At 54.3% G+C, this 25,029-nt stretch overlaps 1 protein-coding gene across 1 annotated transcript; it reads left to right on the top strand.

The window, feature by feature from the left end:
- Positions 1-9,088: 9,088 nt before the first annotated feature.
- Positions 9,089-17,272, top strand: LRRC2 (leucine rich repeat containing 2; the record flags this gene model as incomplete). Its single annotated transcript, XM_080715163.1, has 8 exons — positions 9,089-9,213; positions 10,009-10,213; positions 10,874-11,030; positions 12,991-13,127; positions 14,025-14,170; positions 15,995-16,147; positions 16,495-16,631; positions 17,223-17,272. The coding sequence occupies 8 exons, from the start codon at positions 9,089-9,091 to the stop codon at positions 17,270-17,272; spliced, it is 1,110 nt and encodes a 369-aa protein (XP_080571289.1).
- Positions 17,273-25,029: the final 7,757 nt, after the last annotated feature.

Raw genomic sequence — 25,029 nt, 5'->3', positions numbered from 1 at the left:
GAACCTGTGGTCCTCCTGTCTCAGCCTCCCAAGTACTGAGATTGCAGGTGTGTGCCACCACGCCCGGCTACAAGATGATTCTGATGCATGTGCTGGGAACTGTGTTTGAGGAGGAAAAGTCTAGTTGAGACACTGGACGTGAATATGATTCAGAATTCTTTTAGCTGGGTGTGGTGGAGCACGCTTCTAATCCTAGTAGTTGGGAGGCTGAGACAGGAGGATCTCAGGTTCAAAGCCAGCCTTGGCAATTTATTTTTATTTTTATTTATTTTTATTTATTTATTTATTTATTTTTTGTCATACTGGGGGTGGAACCTAGAGGCTTTCTACCTCCGGGCTATACTCCCAGACCTTTTTTATATTTTATTTGGAAACAGGGTCTCACTAAGTTGCTGAGAGCCTCACTAAGTAGCTGAGGCTGGCTTCGAATCTGTGCGATCCTCCTGTCTCAGCCTCCCAAGCGCGGGGATTACAAGCGTGCGCCACCACGCCCGGCAGCCTTGGCAATTTAAAGAGAGGCTCTCAGCAGCCTAGTGAGACCCTGTTTCCAAATAAAATATTAAAAATCAGACCAGGGGTGTAGCTCAGAGGTAGAATGTTTTGGGTTCAATCCCCAGTACCACACACACACACACACACACACACACACACACACACACACGAATTCTTTTGCACTAAAATATTTTTCTTTCCAATTTGATGCAACCGAGGTGAGGTTGGAGGCACATGCCCGTAACCCCAGCTACTCAGGAAGATGCGGCGAGAGGATTGAAAGTTCCAGGCCAGTCTGGGCTACTTAATGAGAACTTGTCTCAAAAAATAAAAATAAAGGTCTGGGGATGTAGCACAGAGGTCAAACGCCTGCCTAGCATGTGCTGAGGCCCGGCCACTGTCCCTAGTAGAAAAGAGGGGAACTACCCGACAAGCCAACGATTGCTTCCTGGCCAGTTACTCTGTTTTGAGTACACTGCTGGAGCCAGAGGTTTCCAAAATTGGGCCCCAGCACCCTTTCCCCCCTGCTAGATAAGACAAGCCTAGTCATCTAGGCCGAGGGCATTTGCATGTGACCAAAGCTGCTGATAGGGAGGCAGACACTTCCTGAGGCCCAGGCCAGTCAAGGCCAGCGGCCCGCTGACAGATGGCAGCCAGGCTGCCAGAGCCACTGCGGGGCCAGCTGGGGCCCATTTGCCTTTCGCAAGCCCTGGAGAGTCACTTACGAGGGCGTCCTAGGTGGGCTTTGTATCTGAGCACGTGCAGGCGTTCTTCACAGCTCCTAATGGTTTCTTATTTTTATTTTTTGTGGTACTGGCGATAGAACCCAGGGGCATTTAACCTCTGAGCTACATCCCCAGCCCTTTTTGTGTGTGTGTGTGTGTGGTACTGGGGTTCCTGGAAACCCTTCTACCTCCGGGCTACACTCCCAGACCTATTTTTATATTTTCATTTGGAAACAGGGTCTCTTAAGCCAGCGCGGCTGGCTTTGAACCAGCTCGATCCTCCTGTCTCCGCCTCCCAGCCTCCCAAGCGCGAGGATGACAAGCGTGCGCCACCACGCCGGCTCCCCAGCCCTTTTTATTCTTTGAATTGAAACAGGGTCTCACTTGGTTGCTGAGAATCTAACTAAATTGCCGAGGCTGTCCTTGGACCTGCGATCCTTCTGTGTCAGCCCCCAAAGTACTGGGATCACAGGAGCGCACCACCATGTCTGACTTAACAAAACAAAATGAAAAAGGACTGGGGTATGGCTGCAGGTAGAATGTCTCTAGGTTCAATCTCCACTGTCTGTCTCTTTGTCACATACTCTCTCTCAAATAAAAAAGAGAAAAATAATTAAAAATTCTACCCCAAGTAATGAAAAAGCACATCCAACATTTTAGAGGAAAGGTTTAATCTAGTTGCAAAGACTTACTATTAGCAACTTAGAATACAATTTAAAATAATTTAGTTATAGCCGGGCGTGGTGGTGTACGCTTGTAATCCTAGCATTTGGGAGGCAGAGACAGGAGGATCATGGTTCGTGGACAGCCTCAGCTACTACTTAGTGAGGCCCTTTGCAACTCAGTGAGACCCGGTTTTATAATAAAGAATAAAAAATAGGGCTGGGTGGTGTAGCTTGGAGGTAGAATGCCCCTGGGTTCCATCCCTAGTACTGAAAAAAAAAAAAAAAGAAAAAGAAAAAAAAAAAGAAAAGAATTTAATTATAAATGTCAATTAATAGATGTTGGAAATTATAAATATAATTTATAAATATTCCATGTAGAAAATATTATTTTATATTTCTTTGCGGTACTGGGGATGGAACCCAGGGGCATTCTACCTCCGACTATACCCCCAGCCCTATTTTTTATTCTTTATTTTGAAACAGGGTCTCACTGAGTTGCAGAGGGCCTCGCTAAGTAGCTGAGGCTGCCCGCGAACCGCGATCCTCCTTTCTCAGCCTCCCAAGTATTGGGATTATAAGTGTGTGTCACCATGCTTGGTGAAAATAGTCCCTTAAAAGCACAACAGCTCAGTCATCAGAACTGCTGTGTATGAATGGCATGAAGGTGCTTTTGGGTTTTGAGGAGAGGCAGGAGGAGCCCGTGGGTACTGCCAGGAAGGGGGCAGTGCGGCCCGGGGAGCAGCGGTGAGCTGCGATCCTGGTGTTAGCCTGACCTGCCAGCGTCACGCTGGGCAGAGACTTTTGCCCAACGAGTAAGCTCTCTAAAGAACCTAAATTCACATACGTTGAGGAAATTAACGAGAAAAAGACTTAAGGGTGAAATCAAGACCTGCTTTAAACACTGACAAAGGGGCTGGAGATGTAGCTCTGTGGCAGAGTGCTTGCCTACCATGCACAAGGCCCAGGCTTCAATCCCTAGCACTGGGAAGAAAAATAAAACAAAACGTATATACCAGGTGTGGTGGACATGCCCATGAGCCCAGTACTTGGGAGACTGAGAAAGGAAGATTGCAAGTTCAGGACCAGGTTCAGCCACTTAGTGAGACTCAGCAACCCAGAGAGACCTTGCTTCAAAATAAAAAATAAAGAGGGTTGAGGGTGTAGCTTGGAGGTAGAGTCTCTGGGTTTGATTCCCCAGTACCAGTGATAAAAAAGAAAACCCACTGGAAAAACTTAAATCCCTTTGGGTGAATTCTTTTTTAGTTTGCAGCCTAGAGAACTAACGACCGGCTTTCCCTTTGTCTAAGGCCCCGCGTTTGTGGAAGTAGAGGTTGAACCAGGGACTCTCAACCACTGAGCCACCCTTAGGTCTATTTACTTTCTATTTCGAAACATGGTCTAGCTCACTTGCTGGGGCTGGCCTTGAACCCGTGATCCTCTTGCTTCAGTTTCCCAAATCTCCTGGATTGCAGGTGTGCACCCCCGCGCAGTGCTAGGGCGGCTTTGGCTAGGTGCACCCAGGACTTCCAGGGTGAGGAGCTGCCCCTGCCGGGCGCCGCTGCCTGCCCAGCGGCTGGGACTGCGGGCTGTGCGGGTGCCAAGCCCTCCCCCTCCAGCCTGTCTGTCCACGCTGGGCTGAGTCACAGAGAATAGATAGATAGTTTATCAGCACATGTCCTCCCGGTCATATTATCCGCTACAAATATAGCCTGTTAGCACACAGGCCCCGAGGTTCCGGGCAGCCGGGGTGTAAACAGCCCTGCGGTGTACGCAGCCTGGGTGAGCTCGCGGGCGTAAACTGTCCAGGTATACAGGACCTCGGCGCAGCTCTGCCAGTGTACTCAGCCTCCCAGCCCGATCGATCGGCAGACTGTCAGCGCCGCCGTTGGGAGGTGAGCAGCGGCGGCGGCGACATCCCCGGGGGACGAGGATATAGGAGCAGGTGCGGGCAGTGGTGGCCCCAGGAGTCCGCTCCTGCCCTGGGCTACTGCGAGCCACTGCCGGATGCTCCCAGGGGGGTGAATCAGCTCTGTGTCCTTGAGAAGCACATCTGGCGGGGTGGGGGAGGGTCTTCCTCTCAGAGAGCTGCCCTGGTGGGGCAGGGACTAAGCCCCAGAGTCCGATGGAGAATCCCCCGCTTTGGGAGCTGCTGGACCTCTGGTCCTGTGCTGGACACTCACTAGGGTTGGGGACCTCTCCACGCTCCCGGAGACCACCAGCCCTGGGCAGAGACGCCTCTGACGCTCCTCACTTTTTGTTTTGGCACTAGCGACTGAACCCAGGGGTGCTCCCAGGGCCCCCAGCACTTCTGTTTTGAGCCAGTCTGAGTTGCTCAGGCTGGCCTTGGACTGTCTGTCCTCCTGCCCCAGCCTCTGGCACAGGTGGGATTGCAGTGCGTGTCACCAAGCCAGGCATCTTGCTTTGATCTTACCTCTAATTGATGATCACAGGTCTGTCCTGATTTCTTTTTTAAAATAACTGACCTTTTCCTGGCTGCCCTCCCTGCCAGGCTGTTCCAAGTGTTTTGACAATGACACAGTGAGAGGCGTGCAGCTCTCTCCACCTGTGAGCTGGTGTCTGTCCCTCAGGGGCACGCAGCCAGCCAGCCGGGGCAGGAAGCCCACCTGGGCAGGCGGACGCGGACTTCTATCATCCCCTGCCCTGGCTTGGTTCTCTAGCTGTCAGGCGGCTGGACCTCTGAGGCGGGGTCTGAGGCTGCAGTCGGGATGCTGGGGGCTGTGTGTCCCAGTGGGAGGCTTGGGCGGGGCTGGACATCTGCTCTCCAGACAGCCCCGCACCCAGGACAGGAGGCGGTGACAAGGGCTGCTGCGGCTGGGCTGCCTGGGCCTCCTCAAGACAGACGGCCGCTTCCCCAGAGTGACTGACCCAAGTGGGGAGCCGGCCAGACCTTCTGGTGCCTGAACTTTCTGTTTATTAGGTGTGAGTCACTAACTCCAGTGTAATTGTTGATTATTATATATTATAATTATATTCTACAACACATCACATATTAGATAATATAATTCACATTATCATAATGTTATATATTATAATCATATAATTAATTACTATATTAATTAATTATTTACTCAAGGGGAGGAGAATTAAGTTCTACCCTTTCCAAGGGAAGAATGCAAAAGAATTTGTGGGTGCATTTCCTTTTTTGCATGTGATACTGGTGATGGAAGCCAGGGGCTTTCTATTTCTGAAGTACACCCCCAGCTCTTTTATTATTTTACTTTGAAACAGGGTCTCTCTATGTTGCAGAGGGCCTCATTAAGTTGCTGAAGCTGTCCTTGAACCTGCAATCTTTGTGTCTCAGCCTCTCAAGTACAAGTACAGGGATTACAAGTGTGCAGGACCACGCCTGACCTGTGGGTGTATTTTAAAGCATCACACCCACCAAAGCAAGCCTTTATTTATCTGTTTTGATTGGTGCATTGTGATCACACATCGGATGAAGTTCATGGTGATAGCCGCGTCTCCCCGAGCAAAGGCTCTGCTTCTGTCCATACAGCTGGGCACCTGTGCTCTGGGGCCCGCGGGCACTGCTGGGTGCCCACCCTGGGTGCCTGGCCAACTGTACCAGGGGCAGCGCAGCCCCACTGGTCGCCCTCTACGCTCCGGAGACTGTTGTTGGCAACTGCCAGGCAACAGCGGTGGAATCTCGGCTCAGGAGGCCGGCCTTAGCAGGTGACCTTGCCTCCAGCCAGCTGTCCAGCTTGACTGAGCTGGCCCCAGGAGAGAAGGGCACACGTCACCTGCTGGGGGCTACTGGGATGCTGCAGGCACCCAGCCCACCCTGCTGTCCCAGGCCTGCAGGCCTCCTCTGGGCTGGGCCTGAGGCGAGCTCAACCCTGCAGGGCAACCAAGGTGAACCTGAGGGGAAAGGAGCTTTCTCTTTCCAGGTACATGCCTACCTCCTATCCTCCGTTTGACCTGTTGGCTCATGAAGCCTAAAATATTTGCTGTCATGCTCTTTTCTGGAAGAGTTTGCTGACTAACGTTTTGGTATAGGACATCCCTGGAAAAGCTCACGTGCTGGTTCTGCAGAAATGTGCAGAGGTAAAATAACTGAATCTCCAAGGGTGGTTCATTCTCATAGATTAATGATTTCTTTTTTTGCAGTACTGGGGATGGAACCCAGGGGCATTCTACCTCAGAGCTACACCCCCAGCCCTGGTTTTTATTTTTTATCTTGAAACAGGGTCTCACTGAGTTGCAAAAGTCCTCACTAAGTAGCTGAGATTGTCTGCGAACTGTGGTCCTCTGGTCTCAGCCTCCCAAATGCTGGGATGACAAGTGTGCGCCACTACGCTAGGCTTAGGTCAATGATTTGAATGGATTTCTATCTGGGGTGCTGGTGTAGCCTGGCTATGGAGGCCGTCATTGGAGGGTGGCCTTAGGGGCTTGTATGTCTCGGGCTCCCTCCTCTGTCTGCTTCTGGCCCCCATCATGCCGAGCTCGCAGCCCCCGTGCACGGTGCCACCACCGCCGTGTGTGCTTCAGAGCCGGCCCTGGGGGCTGGAGCCTGAAACCTCGAGCCCGATGTAGCTCCTCTCAGTTCTGCTGGTCAGGAATTCAGATCACAGCGGGGAGGGCGCTCACTGAGACACTGACCAGAGCAAAGTCCCAGCCTGCCCCATGCGCAGGGCTCACGGCTTCGCTGTGGACCTGGGCCGCACACCAGGCGTCCCGGGCCGTGTGCCTGGCCACGCTGCGAGCCACTGACCTTGCTGCGCAGCGGGCAGCCCGTGTTCCTCCAGCTTGCAGCTTCTTTGTTCTCCGAGGATGCTGTGTGTGGAGGGCAGAAGCTTAGCCTTGGAGGCGTGCTCTCCATCCTGCCTCACTGTGCCAAAGGAGACCCAGGCACGAGGCGTTGAGTCCAGCTTGGAACCATGACTTTGCTGGCGGGCCTTGTGAGGCCCGGGCCACCGCCCTGCACATACACTCTTCAGGAGAATCTGCGTGATCTGGAAGCTTCTTTCAAGAGCCTGTTGGTATTTGCACTGACTGGAGGATACCTTTTGGTACCCTCCCAGACTGGATTCTAAGAGGTTAATTTTTCTCTCTTCTGCTTTGCTGGAGTATACAATGGTGACATTTGTGTAGTCCTAGAGAAAGTTAGCTCTTAGGAAAATGCACTTTTTTTGGCCCTGTGGATTGAACCCAGGGACACTTTACCTCTGACCGTATGCTCAGGCCCCCATCTCCCTGCGTTGCCGGGTGACGGGCTCCTGGGTCCGTCCCTGCCTCCTCTGCTTCACCCTTGATGGAGGGGCTCCCATGTGCCTGGACTCTCACTGGAAAGCCTCTTTCCCGAGCTGGGTGTGGGGTGCATGCCTGTAGCCCCAACACCTGGGAGGCTGAGACAGGAGGAGCGTACGTTCTAGATCAGCCTCAGCAGTTTAGCGAGACCCTTAACAGCCTAGTGAGACCCTTCTTCAAAGCAAGATAAAAGGGTCTGGGGTGTACCTGGGAGGGAGACTGCCCGCTTCAGCCCCAGTGCCCCCATTGCTGTCTTCCTCTCCTGGGGTCCTGCTGTGGCTCGGCCCCACGTGGCTGCGGTTATAGGACGTGCCCGGCAGAATAGAGTAGATACAGTGCCCGGTTTCCTGTTGGAGGGCTGAAAGAGGGAGCCCTGGGATTCTGGAAGGGACCAGAGAGTCCACAGAAAAGGAACTGGGAAGATAAAGTCCCAAGGACCCTAGCCGACCTGCCTGGAGCCCAGCGCCTGGACAGGTCACCACCCACAGCCCCCTCCCTGGCCACCAGGTGGAGCACAGGGACCACAGCTGAGCACGGGGTTGGCCTGGGAATCCCCTGGCCGCTGCAGGCTGCCACTGTGTTGCTTCTCAGCCCTGAGAGCACAGCGCACAGCACATCTACTCTGTGATACCCATGGAATTCCTGTAAATCTTGTCCTTTAAAGAAAGCTGGGCTTAGCCGGGTGTGGTGGTGCACGCTTGTAATCCCAGTACTCGGGAGGCTGAGACAGGAGGATCAGGGTTCATGGACAGCCTCAGCTACTTAGGCCCTACCCAACTTAGTGAGACCTTGTTTCAAAAAAAATAAAAAATAGGGCTGGGGGTGTAGCTTGGAGGTAGAATGCCCCTGGGTTCCATCCCCAGCACCACACAAAAATATAAAAATAAATAAAGGGAGCAGAGCTGAGCCAGGCATGTGGCACATGCCTGGAATCCCAGTATTTGAGAGGCTGAGACAGGAGGATCACAGGTTCAAGGACAGCCTCAGCAAGTAGTGAGATGCTCATCAACCTAGCGAGACCCTGTTTCAAAATAAAAATTAAGCCGGGCGTGGTGGCGCATGCTTGTAATCCCTGCGCTTGGGAGGCTGAGACAAGAGGATCATGCAGGTTCGAAGCCAGCCTCAGCTGGCTTAAGAGACCCTGTCTCCAAATAAAATATAAAATAGGTCTGGGAGTATAGCCCAGAGGTAGAAGGCCCCTGGGTTCCATCCCCAGTACCACCAAAAAAAAAAAAAAAAAAAAAAAAAAATTAAAAAATAGGGTTGAGGAAGTAGATTGGAGGTAGAATGCTCTTGGGTTCCATTCCCAGTACAAAACCAACCGACCCAGGGAGCAGGGCTTCTTTCTCAGCTGAGGGCCCCGAGGGACAGTGTGGTGCCGAGCAGCGGGTTGGGGATCCTTAGCGTGTGCTTGAGATCATGCATGGCTCTCAGAACACTGCTCCTCTGTGACTGCGTCCTTGGCCTGGCAGCGGCCTTTCTGCAACTCTCTTGACCCAGAAAACAGAGCTCCGCGGAGCCTGAGTGCCCCAGCCGTGAGAACGGCAGCAAACGGCCATCCTAGGAGTTAGAAGAAAGGCTGTCATCACTAACTAACGACCAGGGCTATTCATATTTCATCTCAAAGTTTCTGTTAAAACAGTTTTCTTAGCCAGGTGTGGTGGCGCACGCTTGTAATCCCCGCGCTTGGGAGGCTGAGACAGGAGGATCGCGCAGGCTCGAAGCCAGCCTCAGCTACTGAGTGAGGCTCTCAGCAACTTAGTGAGACCCTGTTTCCAAATAAAATATAAAATAGGTCTGGGAGTGTAGCCCGGAGGTGGAAAGTCTCTGGGTTCCATCCCCAGCGCTACATACACACAAAATAAATAAATAAAAATAAAAACCAGTTTTCTTCTGACGGGCCTATTTTTTTCCAGCAGGTAATTTGTTGCTCCCAACATGGGACACAAAGTGGTGGTGTTCGACATTTCTGTCGTCAGGGCCTTGTGGGAAACTCGGGTTAAGAAGCACAAAGCTTTGCAGAAGAAGGAGGCAGAGAGGCTGGAGAAGAGTGCTCTGGAAAAGTACGTGCCTCTGCCGTCTTCTCCCTGCCCCTGGGGATGGCCCGCGGGGACCTGCTCCTCCTCGGGTGGAACCGCAGACTCTCCTGCTGCACCACCCCCGCGAGCGCTCCGCCAGGGCTCCGTGCTGGCCCTGGGGAGGCAGAGAGGGCAGGAGAGCCAGGGCAAGCTTGCTGCCCAGGAGTCCATCCTCTGGGGGTCGGGGAAGCATCCAGAGCTGCTGGGAGTCTGCAGAGATGGCGCGTGTGGACTGCTTAGAGTTCTCTCTCTCTCTCTCTCTCTCTCTCTCTCTCTCTCTCTCTTTCTCTCTCTCTCGCACTGGGGATTGAATCCAGGGGTAGTCTACCTCCAAGCTATATCCTGAGCACAATATTTTTATTTTTATTTTTATTCATTTTATTTATTTGTTTTTTGCAGTACCAAGGATTGAACCCAGGGGCATTCTACCTCCAAGCTGCACCCCGAGCCCTAGTTTTTATTCTTTATTTTGAAACAGGGTCTAAGTTGCAGAGGGCCTCACTAAGTAGCTGAGGCTGGCCGCGAACCACGATCCTCCTGTCTCAGCCTCCCAAGTGCTGGGATTATAAGCGTGCGACAACCATGCCTGGCTCCTTCTCTACTTTTTTAGTCAAAGCAGCAAAGATCACAGACGGTTTCTGATTTCTGCTCTGGCCCAGGGCTGGAGGGAGTTGGGGGCCAGTCCCATAGCTGCAGCCGCAAAAGAAAAATCCGGTCTTTGTGGAGGACCGCCTGCACCTGCATGCTGGGAGTGACTGTGATCTCTGCTGCTTGCTTCAGGATAAAAGAAGAATGGAACTTCGTGGCCGAGTGCAGGAGGAAGGGCATCCCCCAGGCCCAGTACTGCAAGAACGGCTTTGTGGACACCAGCGCGGGGGGCCTGCCGGTGGAGAGGTGCGCTCTCACCAGGCCGGGCTCGCTTGCCAAGGACGGAGGCACCCGGAGCAGTCCGTTTGTGTTTGAACTTTCAGGGGAGCACTGGAAGGTGAGTCCAGGTGCTCAGTGCAGCACTGTGGCAGTGTCTGCTGCTCACCTGTGTCCAGGGCCGTGGGGATGCTCAGGCCTTAGAGCTCTAAGTGTAAGCGGGAGCTGGCTGTCTGCTCTGACCCCTGTACTCTGGTTTGTCTTTCCCTCCATGAAATACAGTGCAGTCCTGGGCAGCTTCCAAGTAGCGGGCATCATAGGTGTACGCTGCTGCACCCAGCCCCTTAATCAAGTGGTTCTAAAACAGCCACAGGAGCCAGGCATAATCCAGTATTTGGGAGGCTGAGACAGGAGGATCGCAGTTTGTGGCCAGCCTCAGCTGGCCCTCTGCAACTCAGTGAGACCTGTTTCAAAATAAAGAATATATATAAGCCGGGTGTGGTGGCGCATGCTTGTAATCCCCGTGCTTGGGAGGCCTCTGGGTTCCACCCCCAGTACCACACACACACACACACAAAAATATATATATATATATATATATATATATATATATATATATATATATATATATATATAAAATAGGGCCTGGGTGTAGCTCAGAGGTAGAATGCCCCTGGGTTCCATCCCCAGTACCGCACACACACGAAAAAAGGGACTTGGAGTCGCTGGGCCTTGGGCACGTGGCGGCCTGGCCTGGCTGACCAGGTCTGTTCTGTCGCAGGAGCTGCCCGACTCGTTGAAGGAGCAGACGGGCCTGGAAGAGTGGCATATACACGATACCCGGATCCAGATCATTCCTGCCTACATCGAGCTGTTTCAAGCTATGAGAGTTCTGGATCTGCCAAAAAACCGAATCTCGCAGCTCCCAGCCGAAATCGGTAGGTTTCTCAGTAGAGTCTCCAGGGCTCGTCTGTGGGACGCAGGAAACTGCGGGCAGGAGACCCTGCAAATGCGGGCTTCCTCCTCCAGCTTCCCTGGCAGCGTCCCCGGAGCCACCCGCTCAGTGTCCCCTTTGGGCTTCAAGCCACAGTGTCACATGCAGAACTCATACCTGCCACCTGCTCAGAAACCAGTGTCTCATGAGCGAGTTCTGCTTTTATTTGATTTTAGTTTAAAAAAAATTTTTTTTTTTGTGGTGCTGGGGATTGAACCCAGGGGCATCTACCTTTGAGCTACACCCCCAGCCCTACTTTTAATTATTTATTTTGAAACAGGGTCTTACTAGGTTGAGGAGGACCTCACTAAATTGCTGAGGTTGGCCATGAACCACGCATGATCCTCCTGTCTCAGCCTCCCAAGTACTGGAATTACAAGCATGCATCACCACACCTGGCTCTGATTTTAGTTTTAGAAATATAGACAAGCAACACCAGATGCGGTGGCTACAAGTACACGCCTGTCATCCCAGTACTTGGGAGACTGAGACAGGAGGATTGCAGGTTTGAGGACAGCCTCAGCTACCTAGTGAAACCCTTTGCAACTCAGTGAGACTCTCTTTCAAAATAAAGAATAAAACATAGGGCTGGGGGTGTAGCTCGGAGGTCGAATGCCCCTGGGTTCCATCCCCAGTACCGAAAAAAGAGGGGGGGTGGACTGGTGTAAGGACGCTGTCTGTTCTGCCGGTGTTCATAAACTGGGACCAGGCAAGCCTGCTAGCTGGGACAGGGCAAAGTCTGCATCTTGCCTGGCTTCAGGAAAGGTAGAAAGGGCCTTAGAATTGTTAGAACCGGCCGGGCGTGGTGGCACAGGCTTGTAATCCCCGCGCTTGGGAGGCAGAGACAGGAGGATTGTACAGGTTTGAAGCCAGCCGCGCTGGTTTAGGAGAACTTGTTTTCAAATTAAAAGAAAAGAAAAAAAAAGTATAAAATAGGTCTGGGAGTGTAGCCCTGAGGTAGTAGGGCTTCCAGGAACCCAAGTACCACCACACACACACACAAAAAAAAAAAAAAAAAAAGAAAGAATTTTTAGAACTGAAAGCTGCCATCGTTGACACAGAAGAGGTCCTCTACCTCCTGCCCTTGGTCTTACAGATCAGAGGAAGCAGGAGCCGGTGTCGCCAGGAACCCCCTCGACACCCCATGCCACCTCCAATTCCTGCGCTTGAAAAGGGGACCCACCGTGTAGGACTGACTGAGTATCATGTGTTTGCTTATGTTGATGGGATTAGAGTGAGGATTCAAAGGGTTTTCTTTATTTCTTTCTTACTTTTGGTACTGGGGATGGAACCCAGGGGCTGTCCACTTCTAAACTGCACCTCTAGCCCTTTTCATGTTTTGTTTTGTAACAGGGTCTGGCTAGGTTGCTTGAGAGTCTTAAACCTTGCGGGGCTGTCCTTGGACCTGTGATCCTCCTGTCTCAGCGTCCCAAGTGCTAGGATTGTAAGCATGAGCCACCGTGCCCGGCTCATTCCAAATTTCAAAGGCGTTTGCGTTAGTCCTGTGGCCGCGGGCCTGGCCGGACCAGTGGGAGGCAGACCTGCACTCTTACTGCCTGTCCTGGCACAAAGGATGAAACCAAGTAGAGAGTGAGCGAAGTGAAGACGCGCAGTCCCTCAAAGCAGCAGCAGCCGGGACAGCGGTCTGTGCTGATCAAGGGCCGGAACACTCAGCACTGAAGACGAGCAGACATCTCACGCAGGGCTGGAAGCTACAGACGTTGTCCAAGTTGACGCCTCCCCCATTGTTATTTATACACCTGGCTGAGGGTGATCCCGCTACTTGGGAGGTGGAGACAGGAGGACAGCAGGTCTGAGACCGGCCTCAGGAACGTAGTTTTGATTTTGTCCTTAGAAGACCGTGAAGGACCCACTCAGTGGAGGTTAACTGTTTCTGATGCCAGGTCGTTTGAAGAACCTGAGAGAACTCGATGTGAGTTTCAACCATCTGAAGAGCGTCCCTCCAGAGCTGGGAGCCTGTGAGAGTCTAGAAAGACTGGACTGTTCGGGGAATCTGGAGCTCACGGAGCTGCCCTTTGAGGTGAGACAGAAATAGCACGCACTGTGATGGGAACGGGCCATACCATGGGCAAGAAGTTGTTTTCTTGTACTGAGGATCGAATCCAGAGGCATTCTATTTCCCAGCTACACTCCTTTTTTAATCTTTTGTTCGGAAACAGGGTCTCATTGGGTTGCTGAGAGTCTCAGTATGTTGCTGAGGCTGTCCTTGAACCTGTGACCTTCCTATCTCATCCTCCTAAGTACTGGGATTGCAGGTGCGTGTGCCAACATGCCCGACTAGGCAAGAAGTTTTTTTTTTTTGTACTGCGGATTGAACCCAGAAGTGTTCTACCACTGAACCGTATTCCCAGCCCTTTTTATTTATTTTAATTTTGAAACAGGGTCTCACTAAGTTGCTGAGAATCTCACTACCTTGCAGAGATTGCCCTTGAACCTGTGATCCTCCTGTCTCAGCATCCCAAGCACCAGGGTCGCAGACGCCTGGCTTGTTCTACCCTTTAATCCCTGTACCTCCCATTGTCTGTGGCTTCCAGGCTCCCTCCCCCACCTGGAGTTCCTTTCCTGCTTTTCCACGGGCCCAGGAACCTCAGGACCCAACGCAAATACCCCATTCTTTGTAAAATCTTTTCCGACTGGTGACCCCTACCCGACTGTGAAGCTGGCCATTCACTACCAAACACTGCAAACCAAAAACTTCCCATGGTCCCTACCACGCAAAATGCACTGCTGACTTCTGGAAGGCTGACTCCCGGCGGCAGCCACGAGGTGCTGTCCTCAGAATCCACGCTGGGGGGATCTGTTCTGCATATATTCATAAACATGCCTTCGAGGAAGAAACATGAGTCTATAAATGGTTAGCCGGACTTAATTCCCACACTTCCGTGAGTAATTAGAATATTTTGTCGTTCCTTTCTAGTTAAGTAATTTGAAGCAAGTCACATTCGTAGACATCTCAGCAAACAAGTTCTCCAGTGTCCCGATCTGCGTCCTGCGGATGTGTAGCTTGCAGTGGTTGGATATCAGCAACAACCACCTGAAGGACCTGCCACAGGATATAGACAGGTAGCTGCCCTGCCCGCGAGGCGTCCGCAGCCACCACTAACGCCCCGAGCAGCTCCCGGCCGCGCCTCACCCCACCTCTGTGCCTGTGTCGGGCGCATCCTTCTTGTCTTGGGAACTTCAACTTGCTGCAGCTTCTCACGAAACGGCTCCGTTAACTTTCCGTGACTCCACTGCCGCAGAGAAGAAGTTCATTACGCGTGGAATAGAAACATGTTTAGAATATCAGTGAGGGTAACTTTTTAAAAATTCTTATATACTTATGTTTTGATGGTACTGGGGATTGAACCCAGGGGCATTTTACCTCTGAGCTACACCCCAGCCCTATTTTATTTTTTATTTTGAAACAGGGTCTCACTAAGTTGCAGAGGGCCTCACTAAGTTGCTGAGGCTGTCCAGGAACCGCAATCCTCCTGTCTCAGCCTCCCATGTGCTACCACTCCTGGGTTTTGAGTATAACCATTTATTATTATTATTATTATTATTATTATTATTATTATTATTTGCAGTACTGGGGATAGAACCCAAGGACATTCTACCTCCAAGCTACACCCCCAGTCCTATTTTTTTATTCTTTATTTTGAAACAGGATCTCACTGAGTTGCAAGTATTAGCTGAGGCTGTCCTCGAACTGCGATCCTCCTGTCTCAGCCTCCTGAATGCTGGGATTGTAAGCGTGTGCCACCACGCCTGGCTACCTTTATTATTTTCATTTATTGATTTTTTTTTTTTTTTTTTTGGTTTGTGTTTCTGGGGATGGAACCCAAGGGCATTCTACCTTCAAGCTACATCCCAGCCCTGTTTTATTTTTTATTTGGAAACAGGGCCTCACAGAGTTGCTGAGAGCCTCGCTACATTGCTGAGGCTGGCTTCCAACCTGTGATCGGCCTGGCTCAGCTTCCCAGGTGCTGGGATTACAGGTGTGTGCCACCATGCCTGGCTTATTGATTTATTATACAGTCTTTCAAACACTTGGTGTGCTTAGTTAAGTTTACAAATTATATCCTAATTATTTCATGTTTAAGCAGTAATTATCACAGTGAACTGTATTTGATTGGTCGATGCCATCAATATTTTTGGGGTCCTTGATGGCAGGCCTGGAGAGAGGGCTGGGTTTTAAGTAGTGAAGGAAACATTTGGCCTCTGGACTCTTCGATTATTTATAAAGAAGCAGAAGAAGGCAGCTAGCCACTGAGGCCAGCGGTGGCCCCAGCCGGGACGCGCCCCAGAAGACCGCGGTGCCTAGGTGAGCACCGAGACACCGCCGACCTCGGTTCCCCTTGATGCTGTCCTCCGCTCCTGGGACCCTGGGGCGTCCTGGGTTGAGAAGACTAACTGGAATGATTTTAGTTTGAAACAGGAACTTTACAACCCACTGACCTGCTTGTGGGGTCAGTCAACATTCTGCAAGTGAATGGAGTGGGACCAAGCCGGGTTCAGGGGCAGTCAGCGGCAGCGCTGGGGACGCCCGGCCACCTCCTTTCACTGTGGGCTCGCTTCCTGTCTCCTGTAGGAAGCCTGCCGGGAGGAGAGTGGCTGCTGTTGGGCTGTCTGAAAGGCGGCCCTTGGCCACACCTGCTGGTCCTCACTGGACACGGGGAGGGGGCACGCAGATCCCGTGGTGGCCCGGGTGGCCTCTGCGGCCTGCTCGCTTTCCTGCGGCCTCTCTCTGCGTCTTCAGATAGCGATTAAGTCAGTGAAAACTTCAAAGGTCACCTGGTGTGACTCAGTTATTTAAGATGTATGTTTGCTGTCAGCAAGCCGCATGGATGGAACAAGCTTCACCGGTGGCCGTCCTGGGGTTCTGACGCCTTCTCTTCTCCGCAGGCTGGAAGAGCTGCAGAGCTTCCTCCTGTATAAAAACCAGCTGACCTACCTCCCGCACGCCCTGCTCAACCTCAGGAAGCTTTCCTTGCTGGTGGTCAGCGGGGACCACTTGGTGGAGCTCCCCACGGCCCTGTGCGACTCTTCCACAGTGAAGTGAGTAGAGAGGCCCCCGGGGGACAAGCCTGGAGGCTGGCGGTGATGTCAGACAGACTCTTCCCAGAGCCAGCCCACCTTCGCTCCCATAAACCAGCGGGGAAGCTGGGAGGGACCTAATGCAGTAAGGAGGAAACTGGCTGGTTAGGAAAAAGGTAAAGCGTAGCTGGGTGCGGTGGCTAGGTGGCCGAGCTGTCCTTGAGCCTGCAGTCCACCTGTCTTAGCCTCCCAGTTATTGGGGCCGCAGGCGTGTGCCCCCACGCCCACAAGGCTGGCTTCCTAGCAAGGCGCATTGCCGCTGGACCGCGCAGGTGAGAACGTGGCGTCCTCTGCACTTCCTCGGACAGATTCGTAAGCCTGATGGACAATCCTATTGACCAGACGGGAGGGGAGGAGGGCGCTGACGAGGTGGAGAGCGAGCAGGACCGCCAGCACTTAGATAAGGAGTTCATGAGCGCCTACATCGCAGACCTTAAGGGCAGGGGTGAGTCGCTCACGCTAAAGTTGTGTAAAAGGAAGACACAGAAGCCCACGCACCCTCGTGCTAGAGTTCGCGGTCGGTCAAGGCACGAGAAGCTCACTGGTGTTACGCGGTGTGCGTGCCTGAGAGTTGCCCTTGGTTTTTAATTGTTTTCTTGGTGCATTTCAATCAAACGGGATCGTGAGGCTCCGTGTGCCAGAACACAGGTGCACTTCCCTCGCCGCCCTGCCCTGCGCCTCCCTCCCCGCCCCTGCGAGCTCCCGGTGGGTAGTGATACCTTGGCATCGCCATAGACCCTCTGGAGCTGTCTCCTCCCCAGCTCTCGGCCCTCAGCCCTCCTGCTATGGGGTCACAGGTCCCCAGCCCCATAGAGCAGTGGGAGCCGCAGGAAGGCTTGCAAAGGAGCCCAGTCAGCGCTCTCTGCTGAGGCCCGAGCAGTTCCACTCGGCCGCGCCCGTGGCAGGAGCGTCGTGCCACTCGTGCGGGACTAGCGGCCGCGCGCGGTCTCCGCTTCACGTGTGAGGCGGCCCGTTTGTGAGTTAGCACGGCCTCAGAGTGGAGCGAGGAGGTAAGCCCATTCCTCTCTCGTCACAGAGTCTGTCCCCAGCTACACCACCAAGGTGTCCTTCAGCCTTCAGCTTTGACGTCGCCCATGTGGACGCAGAACCTCGCCGAGCTCAGCCCTGCGCGTGATACGCAGGCTCTGTCTACGGGAGCCGCGGCGTGCGGAAGGACAGTCTAGAAACCACGGTCAGAGTTGTTAAGAAAGTAACTTTCAAATTTCAAATGTACGAATATCTCCCCCCATGGGTTTGAGCACTGGCACATTAGTTATGTACTGATCGCCACAGGGTCATTTGCCTATACTTGTTTCCAAATAATGCACATTGGTTATTTTAGAAGATGTACTCTAAAAATTATAACTTGGTGACCAAATTCTGAAACCGAGTGCATTCTTTTGGGAGTCAGGGCTAAAGGCTGTGATCAGGGCCTTCCCACTAGAAGAGCTTCTTGTACTGAGAGCAGCCTTCCTCGCCTTATACGAACCACTACTTCCATGTAGTTTGCGGTATATATATATATATATATATATATATATATATATATATATATATTTTTTTTTTTTTTTTTTTTTTTTTTTTGCGGTACTGGGGATGGAGCCCGGGGGCCTTCTACCTCTGAGCTGCACCCCCAGCTCTATTTTTTAGTCTTTATTTTGAAACAGGGTCTCACTGAGTTGCAGAGGGACTCATGAAGTAGTTGAGGCTGTCCGTGAACTGCGATCACCCTGTCTTAGCCTCCCAAATGCTGGGATTACAAGCGTGCACCACCACGCCCGGCTTGCAGTATGTTTGGACCAGGATGTTTTAAACCCTATTTTGACTCTCAGGAGAGACCAGAGGCATGATTGTCCCCAGGGACGCAAAGGAGGGCTGGGCTGACCCCACGTGGAGGACTGTGGCCTGGTGGGTCATGAGGCGCCTTGAGGGGCCCGAATGGGGAGCAGAGGTACCAGAACTTTCCCAGCCGGCCTGTGCCCTGGCTGGCTACAGCGCCGAGCTTTCTGCAACCAGCTTCCCTGACTCTGGAAACCCAGCTGGGCCCTGGACTGCATCTAACTTGACCCAGAATTTACTTAGCAGAGGGAGGAACGAGGGAGCAATCCCTCCTGCACCCACGGGTGCTCCTGGGTCTGAGGCCAGGCTTCCACCCTTTCTCACAGCCCCAAGGGGGTGGGACTGTTTAGTCTCCTGAGGGGACGGCAGGAGGGCTGTGATGGGTGACGCCTCAGCCGTGGTGGCACCAGGACGTCTGGTCGACTTCCCTGGGTCCTTGTTCCTGTCCCGGCTCCTCTCCTCTGCTCCCGGCCTCTGCCGACCATGCTCAGCAGCTGCCCGCCCGGCCCCTTCCTTCTCAGGAAATTCTTGTTGCTGACTCCGGGGGACAGTGCAGGGCAAACACTGTCCAAAACCACACGCTAATCCTCCTGCGGCTTGGAAGGAGCCGGGTGTAAACTTCCCGCTGTTTTGGTCACAGTCACGGTCACGTAGGGGCCACAACGGGGTCACCAGCCAATCACTCCTGCCTCCAGGCAAGCTCAGCAGCCAGTGTGGACGGCACAGAGAGAAACTCAGATTCTCTAGGCCCACACGCGGGGCGGTGACAGCCGTCCCCACAGATGGCCTGGGTGGGAGGCCGCCGCACCGCGGAGCCCAGGTCTGCCTTCTCTTAGGAGCGTGCACCCACCTTCCCAGGTTCAGAAGGCAGATCACCGGCCTCCACTTTAAGATACGCCCAGGCCTGCCTCACCTGGCCTCCACTGCCACAGCCTGACTCAAGGCTCTTCCTCTCTCTCCTGGTTATGGCCCGTGACCCCTGCCCCTCAGTACTCCGAGGCCCTGCAATGGTGCCCACCTTCCCTTCTGTCTCCCTACAAGGCCCAGGAGGCCTGGACCCTGCGACCTCCCTCTCGGCTTGGTCCAGCCCAGCCCCCCTCGTGGAGCTTGCTGAAGGTGTTGGGGTTGGAGGGTTCCCCGGCCGGCCCAGGCCAGGCTGTCTCTGCCCCACCGTGGATGGGGTGTCCTCCTGGTCTCCCGGGTGGCCATGGGCATTCTCCGTTTCTGCCACTGTTAGGGAAGGAGGCCGAGTCTGGCTCATGTTGGTGACCTCAGCACCCCACCAAGACCTGGCCCAGAGTAAAGCCAGCACCAGGGTGTTCTCAATGGAGGCTCTGTCTCGCCCTCTGGGGAAGGTCTGGGTGAGCCGAGGCCTCTCTGGGCTCCAAGATCTGTTTGTAAAATGGCATCAAAGGAAACGTCTGCTCTGAGAGTGATTGTTCTTGGTCAGATGATTTCACAGGAGTAACCCCAAGCCAGAATCCCCCCAAATGTCCTGGCAGCTGCTCACTTCTCTGACTATGGTCTGTTTCCAAACAGCCGCCAGGTTCTGCTTGACCGGCCAGGTCCTGGCTCAGCCCTATTTTTTATTCCTTGTTTTTGAAACAGGGTCTCACTAAGTTGTGGAGGGGCCTCGCTAAGTAGCTGAGGCTGGCTGTGAGCCTGGGATTCTCCTGTCTCAGCCCCCCAAGCACTGGGATTACCAGCCTGCGCCACCATGCCCAGTTTGGCAGTTTTCTAAAGTGGAACACACGGGCTGGTAGTTCTGTTCCTGGTGTTTGCCCAACAGACATACACGCATATTCTCACCTCAGCCCTCCTGTGAAGCCCCAGGTAGAAATTGATAAGTTGGGTCCTGCACTGGTGTGACTTGGTGTCACATGACCTCTGCAGGGCAAGGGAGGGGCGGAAACCCCCACGAGAATTGGGCGTTCCCGCGAGTAAACCCCCATCTCGCGAGATGCATACCTTGAAAAGGAGAGCCCGCGTCCTCTAGCTTCGGACAGGCACGGGCCCACAGTGCCTCGCTCTGACCCCCGGGAGAGCCGTGCCATTAAAACTTTACATGCCATGTGTACCGGACCTCTCTCGTGTTTTTCACACTCCGCCGTACTCACTTATTTTTTATTTTACTAGCATAAATTTTTTATTTTACTTAACAGAAATGACCCAGATAACTGGATACAGTGGCCTGTGCCTGTAATCCCAGTACTTGGGAGGCTGAGACAGGACGATCACGGGTTTGAGGCTAGTTTTAAGTCATTGACTGAGGACCTCAATGATATAGAGATATCCTATTTTAAAATAAAAAATAAAATAGGGCTGGACATTAGCTCAGAGGTAGGACACCCCTAGGCTTAATCCTCAGTACAAAACGAACAAACAAACAAACAAACAAACAAAAAAACAAGTGTAATCTCCCCAGGATTGCAGATAGGAAGGCCGGGGAGAGTCCTGCCTTCCAGGCCCCATCTCCATCCAGAGCTGGGGGTGGGCCTGCTGCACGGGTGCCCGTGAGACTTCCAGGGGGAACGGGGGAAGGAGGCAGGATGAAGGAAGAACCTGGGCCCCAGATTGCACATGGGGACTGAGAGAGAGAAGGGATTGGTAAGGACACACAGGTGCTGACCCGGAGAGAAGAGTCTGCAGCCAGCAGGAGGCCAGGAGGCCAGGGCCTCCAGAGTTGGAGCAGGAGGACGCGGGGAGGGGGGCGCAGGAAGTGCTGCTCTCACGGAGGGAGGAGGTGTTTCCCTTCTGGATGGGGCACTGTTTGGCAATTCTGCTGTTGGTTCAGAGCCGCCGTCCCCTGGGCCCCGCCCTCGGTTTACCCTGTGGACAGCAAAGCTCTAATGCAGGCAGCTTTCCTTACGGGAGGGTCCCAGGCAGCTAGAGAGTCGTTTCCATAGTGGGTTTTCTTAGAAGTCAGGACTGGGGGAAGCCTTTGCTCAGGATTAAGATCTCTGCACACTGGCTGTGGTGGCACACAGAGTACTTAAATCCCAGTACTCAGGAGGCCGAGTCAGGAGGATCGTGGTTCACAGCCAGCCTCAACTACTCAGTGAGGCCCTCCGTAACTTAGTGAGACCCTGTTTCAAAATAAAGAATCAAAAATAGAGCTGGGGTGTAACTCGGAAGTAGAACGCCCCTGGGTTCAATCCCCAGTCCCGAAAAAAAAAAAATTGCTCTGTGGATTGGGGAAGGAGGCGTCCTTTGTTCTGTTAGGCTCTGGGGCCCCATTCAGCTCTGTCGATCCCTAAGGTCAGGGGCAAGACCAGGGGCCCCACATGCTACAGGTCTCTGTGAGGCACAGACTGGGGAAAGGAGACCGGGAGCCTCTCCCTTAGGGGGCTCTTCCTACTTCTGGGAGGACGAGAAGGGCGATGTCTGTTACAGCTGTGACCCAGCGATTCTGGGTCCTCAGCCTCGCACCCACCGCCTCCCCCACCTGTGTCTACAAGCCTTCAGGGAGTCCCACTCTGCCCCTCAGGCCTTGAGGTGACCTGGGGTGCAGAGATGGATCTGCGTGGCCCTTCCTTCGGGGGGCTCAGAGCCAGGGGGTGCAGCACAGGGCCAGGCAGCGGGTGCTATGAGAGCGGGCGCTTAGCACAGCTGCATGCACCAGTGTCTGAGAGCGATGGGTGCTGGGCGTGGTGGAGCATGCCTGTAACCCCAGTGCTTGGGAGGCTGAGACAGGAGGATCACAGGTTTGAGGATGGTCTCAGCAACTTGGTGAGACCCTGTTTCAAAATAAAAAACAAAAAGGATTGGGAGTGTACTTATAGGTACCTGGGTTCAATCTCCAGTACCAAACAACAACAAAACAAGAGAGACACAGGGAGACAGAGGGGGAGGAGAGGCAGGGATTATAGACAGAGACACCGAAGGAGTCGAAGCTCAGGAGAGACCAGACTGATGCTCTAGAGAGGAAGCGGGAGCGGGCAGCCGGGTGCGGCCTTGGGCTTGTTGGGGGCGCCTCGGCTCTGCGTTTTGACCCAGTCTGCCCGTGCTGGGTGCTGGCAAGCATCTTGCCAGGTCTCCCCTCCCCTCACTGCACCAGGTGAGTACTGAGCGTGGCCCAGACAGGTGGAGACTGGCCGGGGCCCCGGGGTGGCTTAGGGCAGAGTTGGCCTCAGACTCCATCCGGGTTGATGTCTCCTCCAGCCTTCCTGCTGCCAAGCCGTCTAATGAGCCCATGAGGGGCCATTCGAGGCCTGGAGGGGCAGAGAGGCGCGCACTGGCCTCGCCCCGGGGAAAGGGAGGGACGCCATGGCCGCTTTTCTGTGTACATCGCAGGCTCCTTCTTGCGCAGGGCCACCCGACCCCGTGCTGCTGGGGCGCAGAGGCAGGCCCAGGCCTTGCTCCCCGGAGCGGTACCCGCTGCCCAGCCAGGTCAAAACGCGGCTCAGCTTCCTGCTCGGGGCTTCCCCTGGGCCAGGCCCTCAATTCCTTCTGGGAAGAAATCTCCACGGCTGGCCACCCACGGACTCCTGCGGGCTATAGGATGCTGGCACCTTCCTTCCCAGAGGCCCCCCGGGGCCTGGCCCCTGCACAGTCTCCGTCTCAGCTGATATGATTGTGTGCCCTTGAAGTTAAGATTTCTGCCAGGGGCCTGGGGCTCTGCCCTGGCGAGGAGAATAGAAATCTCAGAATGGGGAAGGACCGGGAAGCCCAGCCATCCCAGGGCTGCCTGGACGTTGGGGAGGTGCCCAGCAGGTGGGCCTCTGGGAAAACAGCCCCCAGGGCTGGTCCCTGTGGAGAGAGAGCTTGGTGGGGGGTGGGGATCCTGGCACAGACAGAGCCCTTTGTTTCTGGGAGTCCTTTGTAAGTTAGGCAACAGTTGGCATTAAGACATATTGGCTAATAAAGCTGCTGTTCTGCCTGTGGCCCGTCCGCTGAGCTTCTTGCTGATGGCGCCCCGTCCATGGAGACACACCCAGACCCCCGGGCCTCAGCTCTCCTCAGGGACCAGGCCGACAGGCCCCAGGCCATGGGCGCTCCCGGGAATGCCTCCGGTGTCAGCAGAGGAGTGGGGCGCCCTCCGCCCCTTACTCTCAGGGGTCCCTGCCCCTCCCCCAGCTTCAGATGGTCAGCAAGGCGACGGCCAATACTGGGTGCCATGTGCCCGAGGGCCACCGGCCGGGTGTCCACCCCTACTGTCCCAGCTCCATGGCCCGAGGGCCCGCTGGCTGGGCACTCCATCTGGTTCCATGCGAGGGCCGTGCCTCACTGGGTGCACTCCCCTGTGAAGCAGGCCTGAGGGCCACCTCTGCCTTCCAGGGGTCGGGGTCGAGAACAGTGGTGTGTGGAAGGGTGGCCGTCCCTGTCCCCAGCGGGGCCAGCCCTGCGGGCTTCCCTCCCGCTGAGGTTCACAGGGCAGAGCTCTCAGGGCCTCGTGGTGGAGGAAGCCATCACGGGGCCAGGACTCTGCCTCTGTGCCACGCGCCTTTTGCTCCTGTGTGGGTGTGCGACACAGGAGTGTGTCTACACCATGTGACCTGAGAGGAGGCTATCTAGCTTTTAAATTAAAAAAATGGCTTTACCCTGAATTTGATGTTTATGGTATTTATTAACACGAGGCTCCAGCACCCTGAGACTCCAGCACCCTGAGAATTAGTCAATATTGAATTTCTACACTGTTTTTGAAATGTCTGATTGCAATTATTGATGAAAGCAACTTTTAATGTTGCGATATCTTGTTTCCAAACAAGAAGAGGCCCTGGATTCACCACCCCACACCCAGCTGGTGATTCTAGCCCCAAACCCAGACCCCATTTTGAGCCAGGCCAGAAAGACCCAGTCAGACCCTGCCCTGTGCCTTGGCAGGATCCACCCCCAGTGATGGGCGGCCTTCCCTAGGCTGGGCGCCCACTGGCCGCACTGGCTCCCCGCCCTTCTGCTCCGGGAAGTGCTTCTTGCTATCAAAACAAGTCTTCACTCGCACAGAGAGTGAAGACCGGTCTTTCGGGATAACTTGAGAGTCACCGCTAACCCCTGGCTGAGTTCCCACCTGCACGTCCAGGGTCGCAGAGTTCTTTGCAAGGCTCTGGGGTGTCCAAACGCACACGTGGGCAGCCCGCTTCAGGGGGTACGCCCCAGGGAGGCACAGTTTGCTCCCAACCAGCTCTGACGTGTTGTGCCCTGGAAACCTTGGCTCCTGTGCCCGTGGGCAGCACAGGAGTTAGATGCTAGGTGCGTCTTTAGAGGAGGCATTTAGCTTTCGAATTAAAAAATGGTTTTATCCCAGACTTGATGTTTATGGCATTTATTAAAATGAGGGCGAGATTCCCATTGCCCACCTCCCATCACTGCCGCTAAAGTGAAAGGAAGGTAGGAAGAAAGAGACAGAAGAGAGGGGGCAGGGAGGGAGGGAGGGAGGGGGAGAAGGAGAGGGAGAGGGAGAAGGAGAGGGAGAGGGAGAGGGAGAGGGAGAGGGGCCCAGCAGGCGGGACATTCCTGCCTGCCTGTTTCCTGGGAGCTGCACCCTGGGTCTCTGAGGACCTAACCCTCTGGACCCCGAGGAAGCCTGCGTCCCACCCTGGGCGGCCCGTCCAGGCAGTGGCTGGGGCGGGAGGGAGGGAGAGGCCGGCCCTGCGCTAACCGGTTCCCAGCAGTTTCCACAGTTCGCTGAAGTCTCCAGGCTGAGCAGACAGACCATAGATAAAGACCACTGCTCTCTGTCCTGCCCCTGGAAGGGACAGCTGGGGCTGGCTCCCCAGGCTGCAGCAGGTGGGCGGGGCACAGCATCTCCAGGCGCAGGTCCAGGCGACTGTGGGGGGGGGGGTGCAGGGGCAGAGGTGGAGGCGGCAGAGCCTGCCTTTGGGGGCTGCCAGGCATCCTCCTCCCAACAGGGCCTTTTTTGGGAGGGAGGGAGGGAGGAAGGACAAGGGGGCTCCAGGTAAACCTGGCAGAGGATGTGGGTGGGAGGGAGGCCTGTTGGGCAACCGGGCGGGGCTGAACCAGGATAAAGGGGCTGGAGGTGCAGGAGACAGAGCTGCCTCGCTGAC

Source organism: Muscardinus avellanarius (assembly GCF_963383645.1).
Source record: "Muscardinus avellanarius genome assembly, chromosome: 18".
NCBI lineage: Eukaryota > Metazoa > Chordata > Mammalia > Rodentia > Gliridae > Muscardinus > Muscardinus avellanarius.
The sequence above is the reverse complement of the archived record's forward strand: the minus strand, read 5'-3'. Positions and strand labels throughout refer to the sequence as shown.